Source organism: Podarcis cretensis, assembly GCF_951804945.1.
Source record: "Podarcis cretensis genome assembly, chromosome: 6".
Classification (NCBI taxonomy): domain Eukaryota; kingdom Metazoa; phylum Chordata; class Lepidosauria; order Squamata; family Lacertidae; genus Podarcis; species Podarcis cretensis.
Genome location: NC_137175.1, coordinates 52,051,314 through 52,068,111, shown reverse-complemented (window position 1 = coordinate 52,068,111; position 16,798 = coordinate 52,051,314). Strand labels below are relative to the sequence as shown.

Below are 16,798 nucleotides of genomic sequence, written 5' to 3'. Positions count from 1 at the left end.
ATTTTGTACCTTGCCAAGATAGATTGCATAAACCTGCAGTGTTGCCTCTATCCACAGACCCCACCTGAATCCCATAGGCAAGGAGTCTCCCAAGTTTTGAAACTTTATTGAATACAAAAGTCTGATCGTAGTGACCAGTGCTGCATTCACCATAGGCTTGAAAAGGGATCAAAACATTCAAATGTACAAAAGTCACCAACACCTGGGCTGCGCAACACGCTGGTGCCTGGCTTCAAGCCTGGCCCAGCTGCCATCCCAAAGTGGACCGGCGCAGGAGATTCTACCTGCCAGGCACCATAACCAGAGATGAGGGACACCAGCAGCTTCCTAGCTCCAGGAATTAGGCACACGGCCACCATGTGTCATGAGCAGACAGTCGGACCCAGGGGCCTGGCCTCAGGTGGTGGCAGATGGCAGCTTGACAAAGAGGGCACGATGAGTGGTCAACGGCAGGTTGCCTGGCAGATGGCGGGAAGGTTGATTGGTGAGTGAGGGTTGGTATGGGGTAAGTGGGTTGGAGGTGAGAGGTAGGGGACAGGCAGCAAGAAGCCAACTTCACCTTCCTCTGTTCTGTAGCCATGGCCATAGGCCCATCGGTGCCTGTAAAAAAGAGAAGCTAGCCCACACCAGAGAGTAGGCCGAACCATGCCATTTTGATTCCACCCTTGCTGAGAAGTGAAGCACACACTGCCCAACCAATATTCCCCATTCACAGACAGAAGAGCAAACACTGCTAGGAAGAATGACCTGTTGTCCCTTGACATACAGGCTACCTGTCACACTAACCCAGGAAGCACTCAAGTATTCTAATGAGGGTTTTGTATAAAACACCCCTGTGTTACTGGAGCCAGAAGTGATACCCAGGGCCCAGCAGGGGGACAGCACCAAGCCATGAATGGAGGTGGGCAGTGGCCAGGCCCATGAGAGCTTCTCCTTTGGAAGAGCTTCTCCTCAGCTGGGCACGAGTGAACCACCTGGACACCTTGTGAGCTGGCATTTGTCGTAAGGCCAGGCCACCCCCTGGAAGGAAGGCTCAAACGGCACTCTTGCACACTGAGAGGAAAGGAAAACAACTACCTGTACTGTACTTCCGGGATCCTTAAGGGATGCCGCTCTGTGAAAAGTTCTGGGAGAGGATAGGGAGGTTCAAGAACCTGCACAAGGTTTCTCTGCTCTCAGTGCTTTCCAGCCAGGAGTGGGGCTTGGCTGTGCCCAGGACCCCTAAGCGCTGCGCCAGGCACCATGACACACTCACACTTCCTCCCCAACCTGTGAAGGGCACTGTGGAGAACTGACTAGTGATCAGGAGATGGGCTTCAGCCAAAGGCTGGGGCAAGGCGAAGGTGTAGTCTTGGCCTTTCCCGCATCCCCACAAAGGAGGCAGACAGCTCCTCCAAGCCAGGACACAGTCCTCTGAACCAGTCAGGGCTGGGATCCGCACAGCTCCTCATGCATGGGCCATGGGCAGAGCCAGGCAGCAAAGAGTCAGCCCCGAGGGGGGCGTGGTGGTGGGCGGCCAATCTCCACGGTTACATTGGTGTACATGGGACGACGAACCACCTCCACCAGGCGGTACTGAAGCGAGCCAATGCCATCGCGTTTCATGGTCACCTTGGTATTCTGGATTTTGGTGAACCTGCCAGGAGAACCAGAGAGAAAGTCATCTTACACATGAAAGTAGGCAGTTAGGTTAATTCAAGTTAAACCTACCAGCCATTCCTTGATGAATGGAATAGAGCAGGCTTCCTCAACCTTGGCCCTCCAGATGTTTCGAGACTACAATTCCCATCATCCCTGACCACTGGTCCTGCTAGCTAGGGATCATGGGAGTTGTAGGCCAAAAACATCTGTAGGGTTGAGTTTGAGGAAGCCTGGAATAGAGAGTCTAATGACAGCTCAGGCCACTTGGAAGGATTTTGGGAAGAGCCTTACGTGGCATTATCCATGCACAATAAAGCAATTTCTTATGTCAGATTTCCAGCATACAAAGCACTGGGACTTCCGAAATGAAATTGTGTTTTCTGAACACATGAACGGACAATCACCATGCACAGCCCTTCCAGGTTGAAAGTCCCAAGTAACAGAGTGAGCTTCTCCACCCAGAGCTCAGCTGTAAAACAACAGTCCCTGTCAAATGATATAGCAAGGTTGCAAAGTGTGATGGCGTCATAGGATCCTGGAGGGCCATGGATGGTGACTGCATTTAGTTCTCATGATAGGTGATTACTACCACCACACAACCTTCTCAAGTGGAATGTCAGGGTCTCATGAAATAAGGTTTAGTGTATTGCCCTGAAACCATGCCAGCTGTGGCTTTTCTCTGGTTCCAGACAATAAATGTTAGGGCACAGGACAGGAGTCCCTTTCTCTTTCCCTGCCTAGAACTAGCAAAACATAGATTTAACCAAACACACCTGGTGCATGGTTGGGACTCTGATTCATGTCTGTGTCTCTTAGAAGAGGCAGAGAGTGGAATTAAAACTGGGGGTAGATCAGAAAGAGAGGAATGCACACACAGTAATAGAAAACACTCTCTGGGGGAAGGCTAAGGACTTGTAGGCTATCTTGGTTTGTTTCATGGAGATTCTACAGGGAGGCAAACAAATGTGGCCCCTCTCTCCTCACGAGGTGTACAGTAGTATGCTATAAAAGGGAAGATGTGTCTGGAAGATTATATTCCATTGGAAATCAGGCTTGAAAGCCATTATGTGCCCAGGGAAATGGTGCAGAAATTTTGTGGGAGCTTTCTATCTCCTTATGTAGCTTGCAATGGACTAGGGAGGGAGCTGGCAAGCACATTGTCTCTCTCACCGCTGGGGATTGGGCTCGTTGTGTCGGTCACGCTCGTGCTTGATCATGCGGTAGCGCCCAATGCGGGCATCAGGACGTGACACTTTCATGCCATTAAGCGAGATCCTGTGTAAAGAAAAAGTGCAGCTCAAAGACCAGCAGACAGGTTGGGGGCAAACTCTAAATAAAGCTGGAGTTAGTCCTCACCCTCCAGTCCTCAGCACCCCCAAACCCTTCTAGCTTTCAGAGTATTGGCTCCCCAGGCCTTCTATTTGGCCCTGCCTGTTATGTGCTGTGGAATACCTACCTGCCTATGTCCTCCTTTCTCAGATTTGGGAGCATTGTTATAGGAAAGGCAGGTGTTGCATATTGCCACCTGCCATTTGCACAGCTACCCCACCCCAGAAGAGAATGCTGTTCCCTGCCACTCAGCACATTCCCAGGAGACACCACACGGAAAAACAGACTACATGGCTACTACAACCAACTTGCAGAGAACAAGTTCTGGCTAGGCTTGGCCCAGCCTCTCACGCACCGGTTAAAGATGTCGTCATCTTCCCCACCCCAGCCCCAGTACTCGTTAGGGAAGCCATTGATCTTCAGAAACTGTGTCTTGCTCAGGCCAGAGACACCTCCGAAGTAGCCAGAGTATGGCAGCCTGCAGAGGACAAGCAGGAGAGATGGGAATCAGTCAAGCCACGAATGGGTTCAGGAGCACAGAACCTGGGTGGTCCAAGCTACACCTGACACAGTCTAAATCCCAGTTTCCAAATCAGCCATGTGATGTCACCCATTGCTCCCCCTGCATCAGGTCTCTCCTAAATCCTTCCCATTTCCCTTCTCCTTAGCTGGAATGCAGGGTTCCATTTTATACACACTGTACCTCCTCCATCTCCTTTTGCCATCTTTGGCAGGTAAGAATATAGGCAACACAGAAAATTCACGTGGGGATCCTGTCTGCTTGTTTACATCACCATATAGGTTTTGGAAGCGCCTATTCCATAATGTAGTAACACAAGGACTCTGGAGCATTTCATCTAGTCATATAAGAGGCAGCAAAGTTTAAATTAGGGGTGTGCACCAAACAGAAGATTCAGTTTGGACCTTGAGTCAGTACTTCAGAAAACAACATGCCTCATTCCCAAGTGCTTCTGAGTCTGAGTTGGGGAAAAACAAGATTTCATTTCCCCTCGTTCACTATTGGGTTGTTGTTGTTTTTTAAGCTATACCTTTCCCCCTTTTTACAGTGGATAAAATTTGCAGGCACATTTGCCGCTCCACAGCGGATTCAGCCAGCCAAATAGTTCCAGGGTGGGGCTTTTTTCTGTCAGGTACCTTTGAAATGTTATGGTTATTTTTCTAAGGAAACTTTTCACCCTCCCCCACTATTGGATGAAATTTGCAGGCATCAGAGTCTCCAAGAAAGATGAATCCTGTCAAATTTCTGAATGATAGCTTCATTGGTTTTCCCACAAGGACAGCCTTCACAGTTTGGGGATGGGTAAAAAGTGTCCACTTAAACTTCCCATGTCTTTTGAGGGCAATTGTTCGGAAACCAGACACAAAAGAGGAAACTTGCCAATGGCAGACAAATTGGTTCAACTTTTGTGAACTGGGGACTTTTAAAGTTAATCTTGGGAGGCAGGGGACAGAACTAAAAAGGATTTCCTTTCCTCCTCACAAAGCACTGGGGTTGAAGACTCCAGGTGAACTCATTCCCTCTGGTTACAAGCTTGACCTGTCAGTCACAGCAGAATCCCGCCCCCCTTACCATGGCATTTGTTCTACTTCAGCCGTTCCACACCCCTTGTGTTTTCCTTATACACTAAGGTTAGCTACATTAGTTTTGCTTTCAGCAGACAATTCTCAGAGTTGTCACGGTGCCATGAGGCACTTTGGGAACTCCCCACTTTGTCTCTGGATCCTTGAAGAGGTTCCACTTTGTCTCAGACAATCCCAGCATCCCTGCAAAGCACCCTGCTTTGGCTTGGGATTCATCCAAAGCCGTTGTATATCCCCACTTTTCAGTACAAAACCCCTGCAAATTATGAAGAAATGTGACATGGTAGTCTTAAGAATGGGGGAGGTTCCTGTACTGCAATCTAGATAAGAAACACAATTCACAGCTTGCAGGTCCCCACAATGTCCAAGCCACACAGAATGAGAGCACATAAGTTATGTGTGCAATAAAGTCATATATTCCTCCTTCAATTTTGCCTCTGACACTCTGAACATTTTCAAGGGGCCACTGGCATTTCAAAAAAGATCAAAGTGCACAAACTCACCGGAAGCCAAACTTATCCATGGCAACAGCAAAGTGCCGGGGTTGGTCATAACAGCGATAGAGATTCCGGTCATCCATGGGCACCAGGTCAACATCGCTGAAGATGAAGCAGTCATAGCTCTCATCATCTCGAAGGGCTTCTAGGAAGCCCACATTCAACAGCTTAGCTCGGTTAAAGGTGTCTTCACCAAACTGTACGGAAAGATAATGAAGGACAGGATCACATCAACTGCCACAACCCTTTTACTCTTACCTGATGCATCTGGCTGACCTCTCTCTTGTTACATTTCATTGTGAATAACATTCTACTGTTTTCCTATTTTTTTCTAGAACTGTTATATCTCCCTTTATAGATCTTGCAAAGTCCCACCAACTGTATTGCAGATTTATTGTCATGTCAGAGAGCAGGCCTGATTTTTTAAAAAACAAGAAGCAAGTGAGAAGCATCTATGTCACATTCCACACTTACCATAGGTGCAAAGTTCATGGTGCATTGTAAGGCCCACACTCAACTTCCCCCACAAAGCAGGAAGCCTTTGCTTCCACTCAGAACAGAGAGGCATATATTCATGAAAACTAACATACCGCTTTCCCTAATCAGGCTCCTCTCAAGGGAACCGGATGGCACTATGTTCTAAACCCAACCATCTTGCTCTCTTCCGCATCAGTGGTGCCATTAGGACAGAACTTTGGGTCAGATATCCAGGCCCTACTCCTTCTGCTTTGGAGCACAGCAGGGCTGGAACACCATATTTTGAAGTAATGCACATTACCATCTGAAGGGGATGCCCATGAGACCATTCAGTCCAGAATACGCAATGACCCAACTGCACCACTGCTTCACATTATCATTCTCTACACACCTGGTTAATTATATAGATGCCGTAAGACACCTTCTGGCGCCGTAGAATCGGGTGCAGGTAGTGCAGCCAGTACTTGAGGTGGTGCTCCCGGTGCCGGAACGGAATGAGGATGGCCACCTTCTGGCGAGGCACACAGTCTGGAGGAGAATACTTGCCGCCCTCCCGCACATCTGGGTTTTCCCGTTGCACCCGCTCCATGCTCATGGGAGTGCTGAACTCGATAAGGAGCCGGCCCACTGCAGGAGAAAGGACTCCATTATCTATGCATCAGCCACAGCCTCTTGACTTACACAAACAGCTCATGTCCCTTTCACCAGCCAAGTTGGTGGGGCACTGCCCAGAAAAAAATCAGCAAAGAAACCTAAATACCGAAACATGTATCAAGCATAGAGACAGCAAACAGTCAAAGCAGAGTTAACTTGAATACCCAGATAAGTGATTCAGAGTTAACAGGAAAGGTTGTTGCTTGTTGCAGATTGCATTGTTTAATAAGTTTTAGCCCCAGTTAAATATCAATACAGTCATACCTTGAGTTAAAGTAGCTTCGGGATGAGTATTTTCGGGTTGTGCGCTGCAGCGACCCGGAAGTAACGGAGCCCATTATTCCCGGGTTTTGCCACTCGCACATGCGCAGACAGTCAAAATGACATCACGCGCATGCGCGGAAGTGGCGAATCACGACCCGCACACGCGTAGACGCGGGTTGCGTTCACTTCAGGATGCGAACAGGGCTCCGGAATGGATCCCGTTCACATCCAGAGGTACCACTGTACCAAAGCTTATGCTTCAACTCTTTATTCACCTGTCAGGAATAAGGGTATTAAGTTCTCTATGCCTTAAATGTTTTGCCCCCTAGGGTGAGGAGATGGTCTACTTTGGTCTTCACTAACCAGGTGCTTTCCAGAGGTTTCTGTGCTACGTTTCATCAGCCGCAGCCATGTTGTAGTCCAATACATTTGGAGGGCATCAGGTGAGTGAAAGCTGGTCTACTTCATGCATTCATTCAAAGAGATCAGCATAAGAAGGAGCTAACCCTTGTAGCCCCTACTAAGCCGTGTCTGTGCAGAAGCTGAGCCCTTTCCCCAATTACTTGTAGCCCACTTGCAGAAAGGCACCAGCTAGGTACAGTGGGGCTGGGAAAGAGACAAGGAGTTGCCATGGCAAAAAAGGAAATAAAAAATCCGCTATCTGATCACTGTAAATATACTAAGAACACTATTCAGTTTGCCAGCTTTCAACAAATACTGTCCACATATCCCCAACTGTTTTTCCACTGCAGGATTGGCTCCAATGGTAGAGGCTATTGGAGCCTATGATTTGCAATATCATGCCTGTTCTGCAGATTCCTATATCTTCTAGTTCCTATTATCAGGAGCCAAAGCCACTTGACATATTTGCATTGACAGGGAAACAGCAGGTGGCAAGCAGGGCACAAATAAACCCAATAACTGCAATACAGTTTCCCCACTAAAGGGCCTTCTGTAGGACACGGCATGAGGCAGACAGAGCTCATCTGTAATCCTACCTAGGCCAGGAGGCATCTCTGGGCAAGGTGGTAAGGGCTTCTCGGTGACAGTGCTGTTCATACTGACGGACTTCACACTCGGGGCCAGGAGCTCAGGGCCCAGAGGCCCGGCGGTCCCGTTAGGCCGAGAGACGTTGACGTAGGGCAGAGTGCGGGAGGAGTTGCGCATATTGAAGCGGCTGAAAAAGTCCAGGCGCTGGGCGTAGACATCAAAGTAGAGGATCATGATGATGAGGAAGTGCAGTAAACATAAGAGCAGCACAGCTTTGCAGATCCTCTCCAGGGTCACTCCCACCAGCAATCTGCTCATCTTCTGGGCACAGGCCAGCCAGCATCAGGGGGGCACAGTGTAGGGGGCTCTGGCCCAGGCACCAAGCCTGTTTGGGAAAGATGGAGGGGTCAGCAAATACACCTTCCCTACCTGCAGCACCCACCAAACACTCTCATAAGAGCACAGTGTGTTAAAGGCAAGCAAGTACTACCCCTTCGGTCTTCCCCACAAATTTTGGGCATGTTTCATGGGGAAAGGGTGGCCATCCTATCACTACCATCACCCACAACCTGCAGAATGACTATGCATGCTTACACTATGGCATTGATTCCAGTCTAAGTAGATGAGCTTTTTCAATCTAATAACTCTCCTGACATTCTATCTCCCCCTATAAAGAAATGTTGGCAAATGGGCAAGAAGCAGCCCAGCCAAAGAAACAAAAACAAAAGAGATGAAGGGCTGGCACTCAACAAGGGGTTATTAAGAAGGAAGGAGAGGGCTTCCCACTTGCCAGCACTGATATCCTCCTGCCCTTAACATCAGAAATGAAAGAAGGGCAGATGTCCCTTGAGCTTTGGGGAGGGCAGACACAGGAATCAAGAGGGGAATGATCCAAGTTAGGCACTGCATCCCTTTCCAGGGATCAGGGCCTGTCTTATCTCTCCAACAGCAATTCAGATACCAGCTCTGGAACTAGACCTTTACCACACCAGACCAGCACCCCCTACACCCCCTTTTCTGTATTCAATTATCCTTTGCTCCCTCAAAGACCTACATCCTGCACACACAGACATGACAGATAACACAGATCAATCACCCATCATCACACCTCTTATCAGAAAAAGGCATCAGTTCCACAGCATTTGGAAGGGAACAATTCTCAACAGGAGCTTTATTTAAGAGGGGCTGTTCCACTTTCACTTTGAAATCCTGCCATCCCATGCTGGAGTCCCTTTTGTGTGTGTGGAGGGGATAAAAAAAGGCAAGCTGGATCTAAGGCACAATTGCACACATGTGAAGAGTATCTGATCTTATCCTTATCAGCAGGATCTCTCTCCCCCCCCCCCCCCCATCTGTGAGAACGAATTTGTAGGATAATAGCAGAAAGCAGGCAGAAAGAACAGAACGCAGAGCAGGGCTGCACTCCTAGCCCCAGTTATCTGAGTAAGCCCCACTGTGTTTAATACGACTTACTTCTGAATAGAAGGACGCGTGAGCGCTGTGGTCTAAACCACTGACCCTAGGGCTTGCCAATCGGAAGGTCGGCAGTTTGAATCCCCACAATGGGGTGAGCTCCTGTTGTTCGGTTCCAGCTCCTATAGGCTGTTGAAAGCACATCAAAGTGCAAGTAGATAAATAGGTACTGCTCCGGCAGGAAGGTAAACGACTTTCCTTACGCTGCTCTGGTTTTGCCAGAAGCGGCTTAGTCATGCTGGCCACATGACCTGGAAGCTGTCTGCAGACAAACACTGGCTCCCTTGGCCTATAGAGCGAGATGAGCGCTGCAACCCCAGAGTTGTACCTGACTGGACCTAATGGTCAAGGGTCCCTTTACTTCTGAATAGGAATGGTTAGGATGGCACTCTCAGGATTCCCAAGGAGTCTAAGGTCTAACTAGAGAAGTAAATTTTCTGGAAATATTGAAGCCATGATTTAAAAACCCAGGGTTTTTCCCACCACTACCTCAAAACAGACATTTCTGGGGACCCTGAAACATTTGCAATACTTTTTTAATGCACTATGCAGATTGAGGGGTGTTAGGGGAGGAGGAGTACCTCTGGCAGGGGACTTGTAAAGCTCTTTCTGGGAAAGTTTGTCCACATTTGGTTCCCACCCTGCACTCAGCTCTCACCTGTGGCTCCTATAGGCTGTCAGAATGTGACAGTGGCAGACTCCAGGAAATGGCTTCAACTGGCTGGCTAAACCAGGTAAGGGTGGCCAATGGATCTCAAATCCTCAGTAAGTTAAGGACTTTCCCTGTATGCAAAGACAGGCTCCATTATGTTCAGCAGAAGAGACCAATAGTGGGCCAAATGGTCAAGAAGGCTGTAAGGAACCTAGCATCTCTTTGGTTCTACCAGTTTATGAGGAGCAGGCAAAACACTATACAGAGAGAATAAATCATCAACATTATAGCAAGACAAAGAATATTATTTTCTCCTCCAGACCTCCAGTGTCAAGCAGACATAAAGCACTCAATTCCATAAAAAGAACTGAGAGGGGAAAAGAGGGTGACCAAGACTCAATGGATACTACATGGAATTTAATCAGTCTCATTTTCAGAGCTATTGCCATCAGTTTCCGCTTCTTAATATCTGTCATCATATTTATCAGAGACTTCTAAAACCTCTACTTTCTCCACTCACACCCACAGTCCTTTGAGGCCCAGGCAAGAGCACAGAAACAAACCTAACAACTGTGCCAACAAGAGGAAGCCCACAAGCAAAGTAACTGAATCTTTCACATGTCAATTGCAGTGCCTCACAGAGGTAGCAATGCAACTTGCTTTTGCATTTGAGAATTGTGCTTTCAGTGTGCAACTCATGACCTGCTTATTCTAAGTGTACAGGAATAATATTGTAAGGATCTTGTACTGTACGAAGTCTTACATAAAAGTCTTTCTATTATGAAGTTTTTAGAAATCATTTTGGGGAGTAAAACTCTATCCACCATTCCAAAAGAAAATGTTTCATAAGCCTATTTTTTCACTTTAGGGGGCAGGGTAAGGCTTTTTGGTGTGGAACTGGGTATCCCCTCCAAATATTTTTGTTTCCCCGCCTAGACCTTCACAATCCCTGTGAGGGAAAAGTGCAGGGTATAAATATATAATCATCATCATCATCTCAAGTTACTGTGCATGAAATATCAGCTTAAAAATAATAATAAACCTGCTCCTTTAATTCATTCTAGCTGTTTGAAATGTTAGGAAGTACTGAACATGGGACTGTGTGTAAGTAGGTTTTGTTAGAACAGGGGTGGAGAACTTTTGGCCCTCCTGATGTTGCTGAAATACAACACCCATCATCCCTGTCCACTGTCCATTTCTGCGCTGGGGCTGATGGGTAGTTCAGAAACATCTGGAGGGCCAGGGGTTCTGCATCCCTGTGTTAGAAGAAGAATAAAGTCTCTATAACAATAGGTTTATTTATTTGGAGTCTTACCTTATGCCAAAGTCAAACATTTCACTGCACTCACTGCCATTGATGGAAGGAAATAGGAGTTTTCAAGTAACTACTTCAGGCACCAGGACAAAGCTCTCAGCTTAATACAGAGGAAAGTTATAATAAGCTGTTTCATTCAAGCAAATGCTGGGCTAATCACAAAGCATTTAGCACGTCAGACAGCTGCATATTCAGTACATTCACCCACATACCTTAATCCCATAAAATCTCTTTCATCCTTTGTGACTGAAACAGCAGACTTTCTGCCTTACTACTGCACTATAGAGTTCTATGACCCTCACAAAAAGGGAAGAAGCCAATAACTCTCTCCTTACATGGGGAGGCAGTGAATAACAGAATCATAGAATTGTAGAGTTGGAAGGGACCACGAGGATCATCTATTCTGGTCCAACCACCTGCAATGGAATCTTTCACCCAACATGGGGCTTGAACCCTTGATTATGACCCTGAGATTATGAGTCTCAGGCTCTTTTAATTGAGCTGTCAGAATAAATTTTTGGTGGTGGGTGTGGGAGTAGTCACTCTTTCCAAAATATGCATGCACAAGAAAACACTCCTGTATTCATTTTACAACAATCAGTTGATCATCACTACTTCCTTCTGCCTCCAAATTCACGACGACTGTGGGCAGTGTCCAACGCTCCTGTTCCACTGGTACAAAAGACCTTGTGCTAATGGAATGGAACCTCCTCTCCCATTCAGCTCCACATACACTCTCAAAATCAGCTCTGGAGGATTGGGGAACCCTCTGGAGAAGATTTTGGGGGAACACCAGGGGTAGGAGAAGAAACAGAAGTGCCACTGTTGTCAGCAGGACTCTGTTGATGCTGCTTTGGATGCAACCCTAACGGACAGGAATCTTTACTTCATCCAGGTCTAGATCACACAACCAACAGATTGAACTGTAACACTCTTCCTAAAGCTCTATCATCTGACCTGAAGGTTTGGAGTGAGGTTGAATGCTTTCCCATGGGGAAAAATGCACCCACAAAGTAATGTAAATGTCAGGGAAAGCATGGATTTCTCCCAGACACGCACATTTCTATGTGCAGGGAGTTTTTATATTAGCTGTGAGCTAGGGGTTGAAAAGAGTTGAACTAAAACGACAGTGTTCACCCTGGAACACAAACCACAGCTTTTCACAACTTCTGAAATACATGCTGGGACATTATATGGGGGATAGAACAGAAGTCTTGAGTCCTGGATCTTTTGCACTAGGTCCTAGATCTCTTGCCCCCCTCTCTTTTTTTTTTCAAAACCATTTTGCTTGCAGGCTAGCTTTCCCTTTGAAAGGGAGCCTAAATTTACACCTACACATGAACGGAAATTAACATATGCAAATATATATCATGGGCATGTGCACTGAGTATTTTAAGGTCCTAGTAATGCCCCTAAGTATGTTTATTGTGAATGCAGCAGAGTGGAAAAAGGATTTATAAGGCACTCTCATTTAATTTTAACCTTGCATGTCCCAAACACCCCGCTTACTTGCTCCAGGACACAGCGAGGAAAGTGCAATGAGAGGAACAATATAAACATCTGAGCTGATGCAACAATTCCCATTCCAGAGATTCACACATCTCACCTGCCACTACGGCACACCCAACAAAGCATACACTAAGGAGAGATCAAGAGCAGAAGACAACATAGCCAGGGGCATTCTGATGGTTCAGGGAATGAATGAAGCCCCGTACAATTTTGCAGCTTCCTTGCCAAACCAACTGACACCAGCACCACTGCTGTATATGGGTCATGCTCCAAGCAGAAGCGGGCTGCAGAGCACATCACACTGGTCTCAGGGCCATGTAGCTTCCTAATGGTTCGCAATGGGCCAGGTGCACTTGCTCTACTCCAAGCACATTGCAGAGCTGGAATCTCAAAAGTAGCCATTTCTCAGAACGTGTGCCAGGACAGCATCCCAGTGCCTTGCTGAGTCTGCTGGATGAATAACCTCACCAGAGTTTGCTCTATTCGTGGTGAAGATAACAAGGCCTTGCTTAAATGGAAGGGTGTGGGGAACCTCAGAGGTAGTTTTAAGGTAGTGCAGCCAGTTTGGCCGCACTAGGCACTGGCACCACAGGGGGGCACCACAACAGTGATGTAGAATGGGGCATGAGAGGGGGGAACCAAAGTATAGCATCACACAGGGTGCCACTGAAATTTGGGGATCCAAAGTCTGCCACTGGGAACCTGAAGATTAAGAAAACCAGTCCAGACACATCCTTGTTCACAATAAGATGGCTCCTCTTAAGGAACAAAATATCTCAAAACAGAATATGTGGATACACATTGGCATCTTAGAACCACTATGTTTTACCTGTCAAGCAGATGTCTCTTGTCCTAAAGCAACCCTTGTCAACATAGCACCCTCCAAAGTTTTGAACTATAACTCCCAAACAGCCCTAGATGGCACATGCTAGCTGGGCCTGGTAAAGTTGTAGTCCATCATGTAATTCCTTCAAAATTATGGCTTTGCTGCACTCTGGCTAGTGGAGTGGGTGCCAAAGGAATATAATTATCTCCTCCCAGGAGCTTTGCTGGTCCCCGAGTTCATCCTCAGATACTTCCTTTGCCAACCTACATCCACTGCATTCAAGAAAAGCCCTGGCCTCCTCTCACACAAGAGGATGAGAAACAGAGGCAGAAGTCAGAAACTGCTTAAGTGGCAACTTGGCCCGTGTGTCAGAGACAGCTCATCTCTGGGGCAAGAAAGACTATTTGTGAAGCTAGTACACATTGCAGGAGCCCATTAGCCACCATCTTATTCCTAGGATATTATCTACAGCAGCCTCTTAAATGAGATGGCATCCCAGGTCTGCCTGTGTTTTCCCTCACAGGAGTCTCTCCATTCCTTTCCCCTCGATTAAGTATGTAGCTGGATATCCCATTGTACAAACAGAGTGCAGGCAAGCTGTGCAAAATACAAGTTAGCAAAGCTGGAGAGATGGGCTTTTGCAATGTTAACAATCCACTAATGGAGCCAGACTGCAGCTGGGCTGCTCCTTGGCTGTGAATAATTTATCTGGAAATTCAGTCTTGTCTTCTGCCTGATGATCACCAGAGAGCAGACACCAATGTTTATACAATTTGTGGGCATTAAAAAATATCCAGGTTTTAACTGGAGTCAGAAAACATAGTCTCGGGTCAATAATGTTCCTTGCTGACCTGACTTGGCATAAGCATCCCTAACAGTTACCTGTTTTGGAAAGTTACCTATCTACCTATCTGTGAAAACAGGAAAGTGAAACATTCGTAAATGGTGCCTGCAGGAAGGCACAGGCAGCACGGAGCCCCCTGCTTCCCAGGCACACACATTTCTAGGCTATATATAGTGCTAGCCCCTAGTCCCACATGGGCTCCCAAGGGGCAACAAAACCAGTTGGCTGAAGAGAAGCCCATGGGGAAGCTCTGGGAAAGGTAAGTGGATGCCAGCCAAGGGTTGCTGTTGTGTGTGTGTTTATTCCTCTCTTCTTCTTTTTTTGCAAAACTGATCCAAAAGACAGCAACAAGGCCATTCTGTTCCACACAGAGCACACAGCCTGGTAAACATATACAAGCTCCATTATTTTCCGCCTGGGCTGCCTTGGCTGTGAGGCCCCTCGTTCCTAAAAGCAGCTGCCCCTTCCCTTTTCCTAAGAGAAAGGCTACATTGTTTCTCCACGGATCCCCCTGCCTGGAACAGGAAATCCCCCGTCTTGTCAGGAACCTCAAACGGGTAGAAGAACCTCAAAAGTGATCCGGCCCAGAGGCGGAGGGGCTGAGAACAAGCTTGTGCAGCAGGTGCCAGAGCGCCCCCCTCCCCAATTCCCAGGCGGCCCAGCCCCAGCCCCAGCCTTTCTCTGCTCGAAGAAGCGCCTTGGGGATTGTGCAGGAGCCATCTTGGGGGAGGGGGAGCAAGGCTGGCTGGGGGAGGGGCTCAAGTGCCAGCATCCTAGAGATACGCGCAGACAGACAGAGGCACACCTTTACTCTCGCCCACGTACCTGCTTGTAAACAGACATCCGTGCACAACTGTTATCTAGAGACACGCATCTACGCTGCACACCACCGAGAACTGGTACACGCGAGAGCATCCATCAGCGCCTCTCGACACACCTATGCCCAAGCCCCTCGGCCCACACAATGCCCCGTTTGCCCAGGAGTGGCTGATCAGACGAAACATGGCTGAGGTGCCGGAGGAAGCGCCCCGCCTAGGGATGCGCCCCTGAACCCCGGAGGTGGGTGCAGGTGATGGAGGCGCCGAGAGGAGCCGTGTGAGCCAGACCTGCTGGGAACACACCCAGCCCCTTCTCCACAACAAAAGGAGGCTGGCGGCCGCAAAGGCAGGGTCTCTCTCTTCGCCCACCCGCCCGCCCGCGATGGGTGCAGCCCCTCTGGGCTCCCCGCGCCCGAGCAGCGGACTCCCTCCCCGGCTCGGCCCCGCTCGCTCCAGCTCACCGCCTGCTTGTTCCCGGCCGCGCCGTGCGCTCGTGGTGCCGCTGTCTCTCGGCGCCCGGGCCGGGCGGCTCAGGGGACGGCGCGGCGGCTCCCCCGGCCCCAGCCCAGCCCGGCCCGGCCTCAGAGCGGGCGGCTGCCCGGCCAGCTGCAACAGCGGCTCCTGCGCCCCATCCCGGGCAGCACAGCGGAGCCCAGGCAGGACGATGAGCGGCGCCCACACCGGGGAGCGGATCAGGCCTGCTTGGGCGCGCCGGCAGCTCCGCCTCCTGCGCGCTCAGCACCGCCCCTGCCAGCTCCGGCCAGCCATTCCCAGCCAGCCAGCCCGCTCCCCGGGCCGCCGTCTCCGCCGCCGCCGCCGCCGCCCTCGTCAGCCCCGTTTAGTGCAACAGGACGGGGGGCTGCTCTCCAAGAAGTCACGTGGGAGATTAGGGAACGCGGAGAGAGCGGGATTGGTGGAGATCACAGGTTCCTCGCCGGCTCTCCGTCCCGATCAGAGGAGAAGATCCTAGGGGGTGGGGTGGGGAGTACCCATTCATCACACACGCACTCCAGCCAAGGCATGAATCTCATCACCCAGTGGTGATGATGCTCACCTGAGGGGTGAAGCGGCGATGTATTGACCTTCTCTGCCGATCTGTGATGTATTTCGTACTTGTTTTGTGAATCTCATGTTATTGTTGATTTTATGCTGTTCGTCGCCATGATATTTTCCCATAATGTCAACTGTACACACCATATTGCAAATAAAATAAATAGAATCGCATATATTAAACGTTGTGGGCTCAGCTCCATGGGGGACACACGTTTTCAGTCGTGGGCTCTGGAGCATGTGAAGATGCAACAAGGGAACGGGTTTGACTGCATACAGAATGCATCTCCCTCCCTTCTAAATAGTCCACTCCTTTTTCTCACTTTTGAACTTAGCAGCAGGGCTCCCAGGTACGCAGGGTCCAGGCACGCAGAAATCTAGGCCCCACTCTTACAAAGGTACACCGAACAGGAGGAGTTGGGTTGCCACATCAAAAAAAGAAGGAGCATTTAGTTGGTATTCCAAAATTAATGTTTTCTGTGGTTGTGAGTTTTTGACATGCAAGATAGGGTGGTGGCCCATCTGTCCCTTCCACAGAGCTCGTCACCCTGACCCATTTTCTGTGGCACTGTGGTTCATCATAGGCCACTTACTAGTCCTGCCCGCCATGTTTTAAGCTAGAATATGGTGTTACTTAGGGTAACCAAAACCATCAGGGAGCCTGAGCCCAACTGGTGAAATGCAACAAACAAGGAAGTTTGGGCCTCCTTCCAATCTGCAGCTCTCTAGAATAATAATAATAAAAAATCTCGCTTTTAAGATTCCTTTCAAGTCTAGGGTACTGCAAAAGCAATGGGGAAGGTCCTTCCATTTCCTGATGCCTCTCCACTCTTCTCTGAATTTGGCATATAAATGGT

The 16,798-nt window shown here is 48.7% G+C and overlaps 1 protein-coding gene across 3 annotated transcripts; it reads right to left on the bottom strand.

The window, feature by feature from the left end:
* Positions 1 to 85: 85 nt before the first annotated feature.
* On the bottom strand, positions 86 to 15,593 carry B4GALT2 (beta-1,4-galactosyltransferase 2). Of its 3 annotated transcripts, none has more exons than XM_079980497.1 (7): positions 15,353 to 15,588; positions 7,463 to 7,839; positions 5,938 to 6,173; positions 5,076 to 5,266; positions 3,326 to 3,448; positions 2,812 to 2,916; positions 86 to 1,636 (listed from the first exon to the last, which is right to left on the bottom strand). In XM_079980497.1, the coding sequence occupies exons 2-7, from the start codon at positions 7,770 to 7,772 to the stop codon at positions 1,486 to 1,488; spliced, it is 1,116 nt and encodes a 371-aa protein (XP_079836623.1). In that variant the 5' UTR covers positions 7,773 to 7,839; positions 15,353 to 15,588; the 3' UTR covers positions 86 to 1,485. The 3 variants fall into 3 exon arrangements, with proteins under 3 accessions (XP_079836623.1, XP_079836624.1, XP_079836625.1); XM_079980498.1 differs by lacking the exon at positions 15,353 to 15,588 and adding an exon at positions 14,899 to 15,092; XM_079980499.1 differs by lacking the exon at positions 3,326 to 3,448 and having other exon boundaries at positions 15,353 to 15,593.
* Positions 15,594 to 16,798: the final 1,205 nt, after the last annotated feature.